The 15,660-nt window shown below is 55.1% G+C and overlaps 1 protein-coding gene across 13 annotated transcripts in view; it reads left to right on the top strand.

Annotated features, from left to right (window-relative positions):
* The window catches only part of ZHX3 (zinc fingers and homeoboxes 3), a 128,232-nt gene extending 120,047 nt beyond the window's left edge, over positions 1–8,185 (top strand). For 7 of the 13 annotated variants that reach the window (XM_078057196.1, XM_078057195.1, XM_036121374.2 and 4 more), the window contains 2 exons: positions 2,976–5,986; positions 8,040–8,185. In XM_078057196.1, coding sequence (XP_077913322.1) covers positions 3,127–5,986; positions 8,040–8,050 — 2,871 coding nt within the window. In that variant the 5' untranslated portion in view covers positions 2,976–3,126 and the 3' untranslated portion in view covers positions 8,051–8,185. Of the gene's footprint in view, positions 1–61; positions 194–1,785; positions 1,891–2,975; positions 5,987–8,039 lie in introns of those variants that run through there. The other 6 variants (XM_078057201.1, XM_078057202.1, XM_078057199.1 and 3 more) reach the window with 5 other exon arrangements.
* Positions 8,186–15,660: the final 7,475 nt, after the last annotated feature.

Genomic DNA, 15,660 nt, shown 5'->3' with positions numbered 1-15,660 from the left:
TGTATACGTAGCACTGGACTTACTGGGTCTTACGGTAACTCTATATTTTAACTTTCTGAAGAACTGCCAAACTGATTTACAGAGCGACTGTGCCAATATACGTACATCTCACCGGCCACATAGGAAGGCTCCAGTTTCACCCCGTCTTCACCTGTGCGTGTTGTTATCTGTCGTCGTGATGAAAGCCATCCTGGTGGGTGTGAAGTGCTATCCCATTGGGGTTTGGGTTTGCATTTCCCTAAGGACTAATGATGTTGAGCACTTTTATATATGCTTATTGGCCATTTGTAGATCATTTTTGGAAAAATGTCTATTTAAATCCTTTACCTGGGGCACCTGGGTGGCTCGGTCATTAAGCATCTGCCTTCGGCTCAGGTCATGATCCTGGGGTCCTGGGATCGAGCCCCACATCGGGCTCCCTGCTCAGTGGGGAGTCTGCTTCTCCCTCTCCCACTCCCCCTGCTTGTGTTCCCTCTCTCACTGTGTCTCTGTCAAATAAATAAATAAAATCTTAAAAAAAAAAAAACCTATTTTTTAATTGGGTTATTTGTCTTTTTATTGTTGAGTTGTAAGCATTCTTTATATATTCTGGATAAAGGCCCCTTATCAGATATATGATTTGCAAATAAACTCTCCCATTCTTTGAGTGGTCTTTTTTACTTCTGTGATGGTGGCCTTTGGAGCACAACTGTTTTTGATTTGATGGAGTCCAGCTTACCTGTTTTTTCTTACGTCACTTGCACTTTCAGATATTCTATTTAATGTCGTCAGTGACTTATCTGAAAATCCGATTTGCTCACTGGATACATAACTGCATTATTGTTAGTTTTACTGATTTGGAATCACAAAGCACTTGGTTTAAGATGTCTGCCAATAATATACAGAGGCTCTTAGAAATGTTGATACTTGTTGGGCTGGTAAATCCATTTCTGTGCATTTAGCCTCAGGAAATAATTGGATAGAAGAAATACATCCTATATGCCCAGAGGTCATTTCACTGTCACCTGTGAGAGTGGGACCCTGGAAGCCTCTTCAGTAGCAGAGGAGGGTGATTACGTTCATAGTGTGATATTATGAGGCAACTATTGAATATTATCATTATGAAGCTTATTTAATGAAAATGTTTATATTGGAATCTTCAATAAAAAAACAAAACACAAGTATGTGCCCAATATGACTAAAATATATATAGGATATTTGAAGATATTTGGACTAGGAGGAAGGGTACACGAAATTATAGATAGTTTTATGTTCTTCCATTTCATTTAATATTGATATTTTATCTTTGCAATTAAAATATAAGTAAAAAAAATGTGTGCCTAACATTTCAGATCAGTGAGAAAAAAAGTGATGAGTGGTGAAGTCTGGTGTGTTTATCCTTGTCCCACCCCAGCTGTTTTTGTGATAGGAATTATTTTTTATCGCCGTGATCATCAGGGTGAGACTTGCAAACAGAAAAATAGTTTCTGTGTGTAATTAAGAACTTGAATAGAGGGCGCCTGGGTGGCTCAGTTGTTAAATGTCTGCCTTCGGCTCAGGTCATGATCCCAGGGTCCTGGGATCGAGCCCCGCATCGGGCTCCCTGCTCCGCGGAAAGCCTGCTTCTCCCTCTCCCACTCCCCCTGCTTGTGTTCCCTCTCTCGCTGTGTCTCTCTCTGTCAAATAAATAAAATCTTTAAAAAAAAAAAAAAAACTTGAAATATTTTAATTCTCTTCACTTTTTTTTTTTTTAAAGATTTTATTTATTTATTTGACAGAGACACAGTGAGAGAGGGAACACAAGCAGGGGGAGTGAGAGAGGGAGAAGCAGGCTTTCCGCTGAGCAGAGAGCCCGATGTGGGGCTCGATCCCAGGAGCCGAAGGCAGACGCTTAACGACTGAGCCACCCAGGTGCCCCTCTCTTCACATTTTCATATCAAATCTAAACACTGATGATAACGTGATTTTGCAATTAGAATTACCATTATTTTAGTCATTATTAGCATTACAATTTGCTAAAAGAAAGGTAATGATGATTATGGTGATATTATGTTAATAATAGGGCCACAGAAACTCTTTTCTCATGGCATCTCATGGAAGAATATATTTTACATGTAAAGAAACCAGTCACCCCAGTGTTTTAAATCTTTGATCCGTTTGAAATTTATTTCAAAGAAATTTTTTTAAGGACTAATAAAGGCACCAAAGGAAATAAAAAGGTCAGCACACTGTGCGGCCCTGTGCAGAAGGCCCCCCTGGGGCGAGGCCACAGGCTGAGGGGCTGCACCCAGAGGGATGCACAGCTTGCTGTGCCGCACACCGGCTCTGTGGCTCCCGGTGCCTCTGCCCTGGGGCGCCGCCGGAGGCACAGTGGTCGGGGTCTAGCCAGTAACTCCAAGGCCGTCCCTCCTCAGTGCTGGGAGTGGGTGTGGCAGGGCAGCGGGCAGGGGAGGGCTGCGGAGAGAGGCCCGGCTCCCGTGGCGCCCACCCTCCCACCCCCCGCACTGCGCACACTGCAGCTGACTTTGGCCTCCGGGCCTGACTTGGGAGACGCAGAGGCGGTGTCTTGTTCTCGTATGTGGGAAGGCTATGAAAAGAAAAACCCTTGTTGGCCCAAACATTTAAACAAGAATTACACTAGGATGTTTTGTTCTCACTCTGACATGGTCAGAATTAATTTGGAGATCCAGAAGAGGATTATTTTGTTGTTATTGTTGTTGCTTGGTTTTTGAATCTGAGTTACTTAATACAAGAATACAGAGGGAAATAGAAAACAAAACATATGTCTTAAGTCTATCAAGTGGTATTGGAACATCCTCAGGTCATTCTTCAGGGCACTACTTTGTTGGTGTTTGAGGGGCTGCACGTTCAAGCTGCTGGTGAACTTGTTGAGAAGAGGCCCCAGTGATAGACGGCAAGCTGCGGGCTGGCTCTGGGCGTCTGGAAGCACCGGCAGAGCCTACGAGATCATAATCATTTTTTTTCTTCCTCCTTAGGTTTAATAGGAAAAACTTGCTTCCTGCAAACAACCGAAAAAACTGCCCTTGGAAACTCTTTCTTTGGCCCGCATGGAGCAGCTAGAACTTACACTGTGAGGCCCTTGACGGGACGAGCTCTCACCCCCGAGCAGCCAGAGTGATTGTCGCCATGGCCAGCAAGCGGAAATCCACCACCCCGTGCATGATCCCCGTGAAGACCGCGGTGCTGCAGGAGGCCGGTGCGGAGGCCCAGCCCGCCGAGGCGTTACCCGGAGGCCCCCAGCAGGAGCTGCCCCCTGAAGTGCCTGCTGGCAGCAGCGAGGCTGCCCAGACGTCCAGCAGCACCGACGGCCCCGCCCTGGCCAACGGGCACCGGGGCACTTTGGACGGCTATTTGTATTCCTGCAAATACTGTGATTTCAGAGCCCAGGACATAACCCAGTTTGTGGGACATATGAACTCAGAGCACACAGACTTTAATAAGGATCCAACTTTTGTATGCACTGAATGCAGTTTTCTGGCAAAAACTCCTGAGGGGCTTTCTCTGCACAATGCTAAGAGTCACTCGGGGGAAGCCAGCTTTGTGTGGAATGTGGCCAAGCCAGACAATCATGTGGTCGTGGAGCAGAGCGTCCCCGAGAGCACCTGTACTCCTGACCTATCGAGTGAGCCCAATGCCGAAGGGACCGACGGACAGGCCGAAATCATCATTACCAAAACTCCAATCATGAAGATAATGAAAGGCAAAGCCGAAGCCAAAAAAATTCATACGCTCAAGGAGAACATCCCCAGTCAGCCTGTGGGTGACACAGCCTTACCAAACCCATCGGCCGGGGAGACCGAGGCGAAGGAGGGGGACCACCCCTTTGTCAATGGGGCAGTCCCGGTCAGTCAGCCAGCCACCAACTCGGCCAAAGGGCCGCATGCGGCCAATGGGCCCCTGCTGGGAGCGGTGCCGGTCCTGCCGGCCGGCATAGCGCAGTTCCTCCCCCTGCAGCAGCCGCCCCCCCTGCATGCCCAGCACCACGGCCATCAGCCGCTGCCCACGTCCAAGTCCCTCCCCAAGGTGATGATCCCCCTGAGCAGCATTCCCACCTACAATGCGGCCATGGACTCCAACAGCTTTCTGAAGAACTCGTTCCACAAGTTCCCCTACCCAACCAAAGCTGAGCTCTGCTATTTGACTGTGGTCACCAAGTACCCAGAAGAACAGCTCAAGATCTGGTTCACAGCCCAGAGGCTGAAGCAGGGCATCAGCTGGTCCCCGGAGGAGATTGAGGACGCCCGGAAAAAGATGTTCAATACGGTCATTCAGTCCGTACCCCAGCCCACGATCACCGTCCTCAACACGCCCCTGGTCGCCAACGCCGGCGGTGTCCAGCACCTCATCCAGGCCGCCCTCCCGGGCCACGTGGTAGGGCAGCCGGAGGGCACGGCGGGCGGCCTGCTGGTCACTCAGCCGCTGATGGCCAACGGGCTGCAGGCGCCCAGCTCGTCCCTGCCGCCCGCCGTCACCTCGGTGCCCAAGCAGCCCACCGCGGCAGCCGTGAACACGGTGTGCTCCAACACCACGTCGGCGGTGAAGGTGGTCAACGCGGCCCAGTCGCTGCTCACGGCCTGCCCCAGCATCACCTCCCAGGCCTTCCTCGACGCCAGCATCTACAAGAACAAGAAGTCTCACGAACAGCTGTCTGCCCTGAAAGGAAGCTTCTGTCGGAACCAGTTCCCGGGGCAGAGCGAGGTGGAGCATCTGACCAAAGTGACCGGCCTCAGCACCAGAGAGGTGCGCAAGTGGTTCAGCGACCGCAGGTACCACTGCCGGAACCTGAAGGGCTCCAGGGCCGTGCTGCCCGGCGAGCCTGGCGCCATCGTCATCGACCCCGGGCCCGAGGCGCCCTTCTCCCCGTCGTTGGCCAAGGCCCCCGAGGTGCCCTGCGTCCCACCGGCCGCCACCCTGGCCGCCCCTCCTTCCGCCAGACGCCAGGCCTGGCACCAGACCCCTGACTTCACGCCAACCAAGTACAAGGAGCGAGCCCCCGAGCAGCTCAGAGCCCTGGAGAGCAGTTTTGCACAAAACCCCCTTCCTCCCGATGAGGAGCTGGACCGCCTGAGGACTGAAACCAAGATGACCCGGAGAGAGATCGACAGCTGGTTCTCGGAGAGGCGGAAGAGAGTGAGCGCCGAGGACCCCAAGAGGGCTGACGAGGGCACCGCTCCAGAGGAGGAGGAGGACGAGGCGGGAGAGGAGGAGCTGGGGGGGGTGCCGAGGGTCCCCGGGGAAGACGGCCCCCTGGAAGGGCTCGGCAGCCGTGCGCTGGCAGAGCGCAAGGTCAGCCCCATCAAAATTAACCTTAAGAACCTGCGCGTCACCGAGGCCAATGGGGCCAACGGCAGGAGCGAGCTCCCGGGGCCGGGGGCCTGCGAGCCCGAAGAGGATGGGCCCGGCCAGCCAGCCGAGCAGCCCCCCGGCAAAGCGAGCTGCAAGAAGACGGCCCAGCAGCGGCACCTGCTGCGCCAGCTCTTCGTGCAGACGCGGTGGCCCAGCACCCAGGACTATGACGCCATCATGGCCCAGACCGGCCTGCCGCGGCCCGAGGTGGTGCGCTGGTTCGGGGACAGCAGGTACGCCCTGAAGAACGGCCAGCTCAAGTGGTATGAAGACTATAAGCGGGGCAACTTCCCTCCAGGGCTGCTGGTCGTCACCCCTGGCAACCGGGAGCTGCTGCAGGACTATTACCTGACGCACAAGATGCTGCGTGAGGGGGACGTGCAGAGCCTCTGCGACAAGACCCAGATGAGCTCCCAGCAGGTCAAGCAATGGTTTGCGGAGAAAATGGGCGAGGAGACCCGGGCTGTGGCGGACGCGGGCAGTGAGGACCAGGGCGCTGGCGAGCCTGCAGCCGTTCACCAAGGGACGGGGGACGCGTATTCGGAGGTGTCGGAAAACAGTGAGTCGTGGGAGCCCGGCGCCCCTGAGGCCAGCTCGGAGCCCTTTGACGCCCCGAGTCCCCAGGCTGGACTTCAGCTGGGTAAGGAGCCCACGGGGGCCGGGACCAACTGCTGTGGGGAGGGCGGGGGGGGTGGCCTGAGGGGCCACGGGGGTAGCTGCCGTCCCTAAGCTCACTGGCAGTGGGACCAAGTGGCCGGCTGCTCCAGGGGGCACCTGGCAGCAGAAGCCATTAGGGCATAATGGAATATGACCTACACTATGATGTGTTTCCTGTGTTGTTAGGGGAAGGAACATAGTGGGCCTACAAAGGTGCAAGCTTTTCTAGATATTTCTTAGCAGTGGGAGAATAGGTCAAAGCACCATCAGAGTCAGACAGAACCACAACCCCCCGGTAGGAGAGAGCAACAGGACTGCTGAGGAAATTCAACTCAGAATGGCAAGCAAAAGGAAAGAGGAGCTTGGATTGCCTTTAGATGTGGCAAGTGCTTTTATTTAAATGGTGAAAGTCCTGTAATTTGCATTTGTTGCTCTTTCTGGTTTGGAGAAATGGAAAATCATCTTCCCTCTTAGACAGATGGAATCAAAAGCTTGAGTTTTGTTCCTCAGTTTCTCTGGATCATATCCCAGGTATTAGCACTTGAAAGAAAACTTTAGAAGATAATTTATCGAAGATAGCTTTAAAGCCACAGACAAGTCACTTTGTCGGTATCGGGTCCTGACCCCCGGGTTCCCAGCCTCCCCTTTCCCTCCCCGTCCTTGGGTGTTTGCCTCCTTAGAGGCCTCATCACAGCATGGCCAGGAGCCCATGCAAACTGAGCGTCTGGATGTTCAGATTCTCCGATTTGGGGACCTTTAGAAGTTGGTTCTGGGGCCGGTATTTCCTGACTTGACCTTGTTTTCCTCCAGGCCCCCATGAGTCAGTGAGGACCTCACAGGCGGTGGTGGGCTCCAGGAAACAGGACTAGCTTCACAGGGCTGGTTGCCTCGGGCACCTTCTCCAGCACTGGGCGTGCCCCTGGGGAATGCCCACCCATGGCTTGCAGGCAACTAGAACAAATTTCTTTTTCTGTTTGTTTAAATTAAAATTTCACTGAAGTATATTCTTGGGTAGCTGGAAATAGGGTGGTGGTTACACAACCTTGTGAATGTATTTAAAGCCATTTAATCGTACATTCAAAAATGGTTCAAATGGTAGCTTTTATGTTACGTATATTTTATCACAATTAAAAAGAAAAAAGCTAGGGGCGCCTGGGTGGCTCGGTTGGGCGACTGCCTTCGGCTCAGGTCATCATCCTGGAGTCCCGGGATCGAGTTCCGGGTCGGGCTCCCTGCTCAGTGGGGAGTCTGCTTCTCCCTCTGCCACTCCCCCCTTTCACGTGCTCTCTCTCTCTTTCTCATTCTCTCTCCCTCAAATAAATAAATAAAATCTTTAAAAAAAGAAAAGAAAAGAAAAAGCTAACCTGGAAGTGGGGCGAGTGGGTTTGAGTTATAAGCACTGGCCCCCCTCTGCTCCAAAATCCACCGCTAGGCCAAGTGTGATGTCCCCGGCGGGGCAGAGCAGGCGTGGCACTCTGGCCTCCCCCTCTTCTGTCTGAAGCAGATAACCCTTGGGTTCAGGAAGCGCTTGTCTGTGTGTCTGTACTTGGTTTCTCCATGGCCAGCCTCCGTGCAAGGGCCAGGTCGGTGAGCGTCACGGACCATAGGCCTCTGAACAACCCCGCCGACGTTGAGCGCAGGGGTAGAGGCCATCAGTAGAATGTAGACACCAGCCCCCGCTGCTGTGGTGTTAGAACACGGGTTCTGGAGAGCCAGTGGGGAAGGGCAGGATGGGGCGGATGAGGACAGGGCTCCGGGCCAGCAGCGGCCTGGGCTTCGGCGGCACTGGGCGGCTGGAGGGTCTGCAGGCCCTGCCCGACGTAACCCACGTCCCGTCCTGAAGCGGCACGTCCTTCTTCCCAGTCCCTCGGGCTGCAGGATGGGCGAGGGGCTGGCAGGAAGGCAGGGCTCCTGGCAGTAACAGGGCCCCAGAGCCAGTGCTACCACCCTAGTGTGGCGAGGACTGGGCTGCCGGGGGGGCGCCGTGCAGGTGCGGCGGCTGACGTGGAGGTGACAGGCCTGTGTTTTCTCCTCAGAAACAGACTGAATTTGAACAGATTGCCTCGAAGGACTGGCCAGTCCGGGATGCCGCCTGCCACGTGGAAGGGCTCAACCCGACTCTCCGCTGCCACGTGCTGTCCCCATGCTCGCTGCCGCCGCCGCCGCCGGCCGGGCACGCACGAGAGCTTCTGGAGGCCTCGCCGCCAGCCCAGAGCCCGCCGCCACCGCCGGCCTGCCCCCACCGAGCGCGCCAGCAGGGAGAGTCGAGTGCTTGTCAGTTCTTCCTCCCACCATGTAGGACCTTTCCTTTGCCTTCCAGTGGATAAAATAGTTCAGATTTCATATTCATAGACACGGAATCAAGTTTTTAACCTATAAATCCGCCTATACACATTTAATAAAACGTCAGATCATAAGCACTTTCATTACATAGGAACTTGGGTTAGCCAGCCGCACGTTGTCTTACATCATCTCTGAAAATGCCCTGTGTCTGTTCTCGGGGGGTCACGGGGGCACGTGTCCCCAGCACGCGCGGACCTGGGCTGAAGCCCTCGCGACCCCCCACCCTCCGCTCCTCGAGGAAGGCGGTACGTTTGCCGAGGCAGCCGCCCCCGGGGCGGCCACACTGGGGCCTGCCCGCCTTGCCCTGCCCTGGGGGCGAATCGGCCCGGCGCCCGCCTGCAGTCTGCAAATGGACTGCTCACCTGATAGTGTTTGCTCACCAAGCTCTTAAGTGGTTCCAGCCATCCTGCCTGTTCGTGGGAGTTTGAATCATGGACCAGAACTTTTCAGTTACCGGGTCAACTTCAAGTATTTGTTGTTAAGCCTGATGTACTGACCGATGTGCCCACGTTTTTGTTGTTGTTTTTCAATCTAGATGTTTTGAGAGTGAGAGGAAAATTGAGAAAAGGAACGCGCAGGGCTGAACGTAGAAGTGCACGGCCCCAGCGTGTGGCTTTGGCTGCTGTGGTCTTCGGAGCCCTTACCCACACTCCCTTCAAGGCCGCCAGTGGTCTGGGAAGGAAGACTCCAGCAGCCGAGAATAAGAGCGAACGCTCTGGGATCTGGGGAGCCAGGAGTGATCAGAGCTGGGGTGGTCCTCGGCACAGAGACCTGCAGATGGGGGTTCCTGGCCGGGCACCCAGAGTGCTCATGGCCCCCGTGCCGAGGGCCTGGCTGGGTGCTGGGCATCGCCAGACAGGCCCTTGTGAGGATATTTCTTAAGTTCTGCATTTATATCCCCAGATTTGGAAACAAGATCTCTGTCTACTTTAGCCTAATCCACATACCATTTTTTTTTTTTTTAATTGAGAAAAATCACAGGAAAAGGTGCTTTTGAAACACTGGGAAACTTGCTTACAAAGCTGTATTACTTGGTAAATCCCTATTTCCCCCCAAACTGGCTGTTCTGAGAGCAGCAGGTGACAGTGGGGCAGGCAGAAGTCATGTCCCCAGCAGCTCCGTTCACCTCCTGGAGACCACCTGCTTCCCCAGGCACCAAGGCCTTGTGAGCATGCTCCTCCTGGGCCCAGGCTGGGGGAGCAGCACGAAGCAGCCCCAGAGAGAGGGCAGGGGCTTCGGGCACGACAGACTGGTGGTAGGGTGGGCGCTGTCCTCCTCCCCGACCCCACCCAGGAAGTGAACTGGGTGGGGCACCTTGCTGGCTTGGCTCCAAGGGCAAAGATGGTGGTGGCAACTTCTGCCTTCCAGGAGAGGGCTTTCTCTGGAAACCAAAAGCTCTTGAACCCCTGTTCTTCTAAAGTGTCTTCTCCTGCTCTCCCAGACCCAGTAGGGACCACCTCTGAGTAGTTTGAAACGTGACATGTGAGTACTTGGCAAGTTCTGCGCCCTGTGTTTGTGTCCTTTCCATTTGAGTGTGAAGCTGTTTAGCCCCAAAGACCTCGTGGCAGAACTGCCAGTGGTGATTGCCTTCCTTCAGAGAACAGACACCTGGAATTTCTCCTTTAGGGTTTGTGTACATGCAGGTTAATTTATATATACACGTAGCTACAGGACAGATAGTCATTTGATACTTTACTGAGAAAATGTCCACCTGAGGTACGCACTCGAGGAAGCTCGCGGCGGCACGAGGCTGCGGGGGAAGGGAGCCTGTGCTGGAGGGGACGCCGGTCCCCAGGGCGCAGCCGAGGCGCGGCCTCACTCCCAGAGCCCCGCACTGGCCAGAGGGCTTTAGAGAGGATTTTCTTGGTTATTTAATTTGTATTCATATTTCATTTACAACCCAAACAGCAACACAAACAATAAATTACATGGTGGACAAGTTCACGCAGGACGTAACGACCCAGCCTCGGCCCAGCCTGTCTTTAGAAGTGGAGACGCTGCAGGCCTGCCCGCCTGGGCATGTTTTCCTCACATCTGTTAGCCCTGCCCACGAATGGCAAGACTGCCCAGGTAAGGACCCCAGCAGACTAGACAGTCCCTCCTCCTCAACTTGGACCGGAGCAAATAGTGGGGTTGAAGCCTCACGCTCACAAGAACCACGGTCCGAGGTGATGGCGAGAGAGACAGCTGGGTCATCGAGCCGGTGCCCAGGGCTCTGGGTGCTTGGGGAACACAGCTAACCTGGCGCAGAGACCCCCCCCCCCGGCCCGGAATGCGTGGGGGTGTGGCACAGGACAGATCACCGTGGTTTTGCACGCCCTCAAAGGGTGTCTGGGCTGTTGCCTGCAGCAGGCCGCTGGGCTGCGGAGCTGAGAGGTGGGGTTAGTCTCTCCTGAAGGAAAGCCTCATGTATAAGGTGACTCATCTTTCCCCTCTTCTCTGTATGCACTTGGACTTGTCAGAGATCGTAAAATATTGCAGTGTTTCTTGTCGCCTATGTCAGGCACATGTTTGGTTTATTCTATTTTTTACATGGGGTTGTAGATTCAGTTGTAATAGTTGAAACCAGATCATTCTGATAAAGGAAAGCTGGATTTATGATACGTATACCTTGCATATTTTGATTACTTATTTTAATTCTTGACTATGAAGGAGCTTTTTGATTTGAGAGGAGAGTTCTCATTTTCAGGAGTCTCAGGTTCCTGAAATAGAGCACCCTGGTTGGATGGCCCTGTTGGCATTTGGGGTTTGGTAGCGCCATGTGACTTAGGGCTCCTGGCCTGGCCTGGCCGAGTGACTGGCAGCTGTCCCGGTGGACCAGAGCCTCGAGCGGAGGCTGTGCTCCCTGTTCTCCAGAAGCACGGCTGTGGGAGCTGGGCAGTGGTGGCCCGTAGCTCGTGGGCTCCCACGTGCACAGACGGCGGCGTCCCTGCTGGCCGTGGGAGGCTGGCCCACCGGAAGTTTCAGCGTGTTTTCCAGGCTGAGATGTGGCTCTTCATCCTGCTCAGTTGGTGGCCCAGTGACAGGTCCTGTGTCCCCTCCCTGTCCCCTCTGGCTCTGGGCCATCTGTGCCAGGCTGCCTTCCGTGGAGGCTGGGTGCCCGCGCCCTCTGCACCTCCCCCCGCGGCTCCCGGCTGGGCTGCCTGGTCTCCCTCCTGTAAGCCCTTTGCCCTTGGAGCAGCTTTGTCTGTGTAAACCTCACAGCCCCAGTGGATAAAGGCGCTTTGTAGGAGAGGAGAACCGGCCGAGAAGAAAGCGTCAAACCAAACCAAACCTGGATTTGGGCTTTTTCTAATTTTTCCCCCTTTTTCCTTGCTCAGAGTTTATCTGGGGCAGGTTATTGGTTTGACCCACACCTTTTGTATTAAGTTTAAATTTTCCTTTATCCCATCGATGTGCAAAGCTCAGATGCTGGAGAAGACCCTGTAGATGGGTAAGGATCCACCGAACGAACTTCCAGGCCAGAGCCAGCAGCTGCCTGGGCCGGGAGGCTAACAGGCTGGGTGCTCCTCGCTCCCGTCTGGAGCCCCGTCTCCAGGGCTCTGGACACAGCTTCCTTTGTTCTCTTTCCTGAGGAGCCCAGGCCCGCCCAGCCTTCCTGCCCAGACCTCGGGGGCCATCTCTGCGTGGCTGGGGGAGCACCTGCCCTGAGAAAGCAGGGAGTGGGGAACCCGAGCCTTCTTCTGAATGGTCCCCGCTCCCAGCCCGGCTTCAGTCTGAGGGAGCCATCATGCTGTTTCTCTGGCCATTTCTAACAGCCAAGCTGTGTAACACCAGGGCTGAGGAGGCCGGAGGCAACTTCTCATCAAAGTGATGAGTTTTGATTTGGGCCGAGTGACCGTGGAAGTGACGACCGTGGGTGCTGCTTGGCTGGCCGCCCAGCCCAGCTCTACATCCAGATGCAACAGAGAGGCCTCGGATGGAGTTTGTTTCTGCCCCAGTCTATGTGGTGTTCCTGGCACCAGGTCGTCCTGGGAAGGGGGTTCTCTGAGCTGACCCAGCAAGGGCACGTGGGAGTGAGGTAAAGGGCTCAGAGCATTTGGTCCTAGGGGTGTCTGTCTTTCAGTCCTGAGTGCACTCGTCAAGACTGGCCGCTAACCTGGCCACTCCTTTGAACGGGGTCCCAGTCCTTCACCAGACTCGAGACCTGACAGCCTGGAGCCGGCAGGAAGCAGCCATTGTATCTGCCGAAGTCCAGAGCAGGGGCGGAAACCCCGGTGTCTGGCACGGACCGGCAGGCCCCGGTCACCACACGGACACGGTGGCAGCAAGCCCCTGCGGCCGTGATTTTTATAAACCCTACCTTTTGGTCGGCAGGACGGTCAGGATCCACAAAGAACACGTGGCTCCCGCTTTGCCGTCCCCAGCCCCGAGGCGTCCGCGGCCCTCAGAACCTGGCCCTCGTGGCTGCTCAGGCCGGAGCCAGAGGGAGAGGTGAGCACAGCGAGCAGGGCTCTGCAGAGGTGGTGGTCGTCTTCTCTTCTGCTGGGGGGCAGGCGGCAAGCCAGGGTGCCTGAGTCTGAGTGGTGACCTGCCGTCGGTGCCTCTTCTTCCGGAGCCGGGCTGTGCCTCGTGCACACCTGAGCACTTGAGTGTTAGTGGCTTTTCTTGGCTAATGCTCCGTAACTGCTCTTCCTTTCCACGATAAATGGGTGATTTAGAAGTCTTTCGAGTCTTCGGCTGGAGCCGAAGGTGAATTGTCCAGGGTAGAGGCTGTTCGGAGTCACTGAATATAGAAAGCTGCCAGTGTGTGGTCTTTCCCGAGGGTCAAACCCCAGAGTAGATCCACTGGTGGAGGGTAACAGTCTACCCCCGTGGTAGCTCTTCTGTAATCGGTGTTCCAAGAGAGACGGTCACTCATCCTTGGTTCGTGCCCATGCAGAGGTCTCATTCTGGCAGTTTGCTTGAAACGCTGGCTGGGTGGGAGCCCCAGGCTGACGGGTGCTGGCTGGCGGGGGAGGGACGCCGCACGGTCAGCGGGCACCCAGTGAGGCCAGGCGAGCGCCAGGGGACAAGGGGCATCCCGTGCAGAGGAGTTCCTGCGGCGCTTCTGGGCAGGCGCGTCGTTGAGCTGTGTCAGGAGGACCGGACTGTGCCATAATTGTTATGACAGAAAAAACATGCCAACCTTCCTCTCTCCCCTGCCGGCCATTGTTCATTGAAAGTTTACTGAGCACAGTCTTTGTGGAGGTCAGGGAGGTTGTCACAGCTGCAGGGTCCTTCCTGACGGGCCTGATTCCTGCTGGTTTTCTTCCCCCCGCTAACCTTCTAGTCTTCGGGGCCACGGGAGGGCCGGGAATGGCTGGCGAGCAGTTTGCCCTGGGGCGCCGCCTCTCTCCCAGAGACGCTGGAAAGACAGGATCATCTTGGTGCTAAGAGGCAACTGCCCTGTTTGTCCAGAGGCAAATGGAGACTTTACCGAACTACACAAGAGGGTCCCTACTCCCTGCGGCCGCCAGGTGTGAGACCAAACCGAGGGGCATACTCTGTGGGTCAGGCCTGGGTGGGATGGGAATTCTTTACCCAGGAGTAAGTGTTTTTAACAGAAAGATGTAACTTGCCTTTGGACCGTGGCTGTGCCGAGGCGGTGGAGTGGGCTGCCCTCTCTGGGCTGAGTCTCCAGGCCTCATGAGGTCCCCTGTGGGGATGCTGCTATTTCTAAAATGCAAATTGCACATTTCCTAGATTTTGTATCTGTGGATTTGGATGAGGGAGCAGGGCCAAACTGCTTATACAATTTGATATGGGCCGAAATGGTACTTCAAATCTTTTGATTGTTCCTAAATAAAAACATAAATACATTTCACATCTGCTGACTTTATTTTGTGGGGGATCCCGAAAAACTAAAAACACTTCACATCTGCGGATTTATTTAGTGGGCAAGCCCAAACCTTAAACGTGGATGGATGAGCGAGGCCATTCCCCTTGGCCCACTTCAGGAAAAGTTCCACTGCTGGGTCCACGGGACTGGCTTCTGTGTGATGGAACCGTGATGTTTTTAGGAATTACACTCCACAGACAAGGGCAGAGGGGTCAGACCTGGAGTCCTCAGGTGTCTGGTAAGAGGATGCTGGCAAGTCCTTTTCTTTCCCCTTTTTGCCCCATGAGAAGAGTACTCAAAAGCAGAGCTTGTCCTGTTCGCTAAGGAGGGGCTGGCGAATATGCGTAAGGACCAGGAGCCTCGAAGGAACGTTAAAAGCCTCATTTCTAAGATTCAGAGCAATTGCATCTTGTTGGGGGTGACCCTGAGGGCCTGTGACAGGAAAAAGGGAGCCCACAAATATCATCTGGGGCAGAGACATACCAAGGCAGTTCTCGTCCCAGGTGGACACCAGGGCCTGTCCCTGGCTTGGCCGTTCTGGAGGCCAACTTAAGCCTTGGGAGAGCGGCTTTGTGTCAAATGTAAAGCAAGTCCTTGGGAGCTGGACCAACCTGGTGTGGAGCCCGGAAGCCAACCAGCCGAACCCCCAGGGTGGGTGCAGACTCAGGCGGTGGCTTCTTGGGACACAGCTGTGGACAGAGTTGGCAGTAGCAGTCAGCAGGGGGTTGCCGTGAGCTTCCGTGGGGCAGCCGCGGTGGCCTCCGGGCAGGAAACAGAAGGCCTGCCTGACTCCTGGGCATGAGTCCCCTGGGGATTCTCAGAGGAACGACCCAGTGAGGAGGATTCTCAGGCTGAGACAGGGCTTGAGCTCTTGAACTGAAATGTGAGGCAGGACCTTATTTTGTTCCGTGAACTAGTTTGGTGGGATAACCGGATACTGCTTGTAGTGGTTTCTCCCTTCAAAAGAACAGCAGTGGTGGGAGCTGATGGGCTCAAATGGAAAGACGAGTGAGCTTTGAACCAGCCCCAGCCTTCAGGTGTTGTTCAGCACGTGCCTGGTCAGGAGGGGGCCTTGTGTCCTCTGCTCATGGCCACAGATCCTCGTGAATGGCACTGGCCCTCGACTGGGGTCAGAAACCGCGCCTGCCTTCTCACAAGGCAGCCTCGAGAGAGGGGGGTGCTCGGCGTGACTGCTCTCTCTGCAGGGGTGTCAGCCGCCACCCTCGCGGGTAGTGCTGTGCGCATGCGTCCGCTGGCCGAGAAGTCCGGGCCTGCCACTCGGGGCGCAGTCCCCTTGTCCCTGCTCTGCCAGCCAGCCAGGAGACCGCGGGAGAGGGGACCCTGCAGGGAGCCATCCACTGCTTGTCTTTGCCCCTGGTTCCATGGACTTCCTCTCCCTGGCCCTGTTTTTTTGGGTGTCCTCTGCCCAAACTGGTGGGTCTCAACCCTGACCGCTCATTCGGTTCACCTGGGCAGCTTTTGGAAAAGAGCCG

The sequence above is a fragment of the Halichoerus grypus genome, chromosome 10 (assembly GCF_964656455.1).
Source record: "Halichoerus grypus chromosome 10, mHalGry1.hap1.1, whole genome shotgun sequence".
Lineage (NCBI taxonomy): Eukaryota > Metazoa > Chordata > Mammalia > Carnivora > Phocidae > Halichoerus > Halichoerus grypus.
Note: the sequence above shows the minus strand (reverse complement) of the source record. Positions and strands in the feature narration are given on the sequence as shown.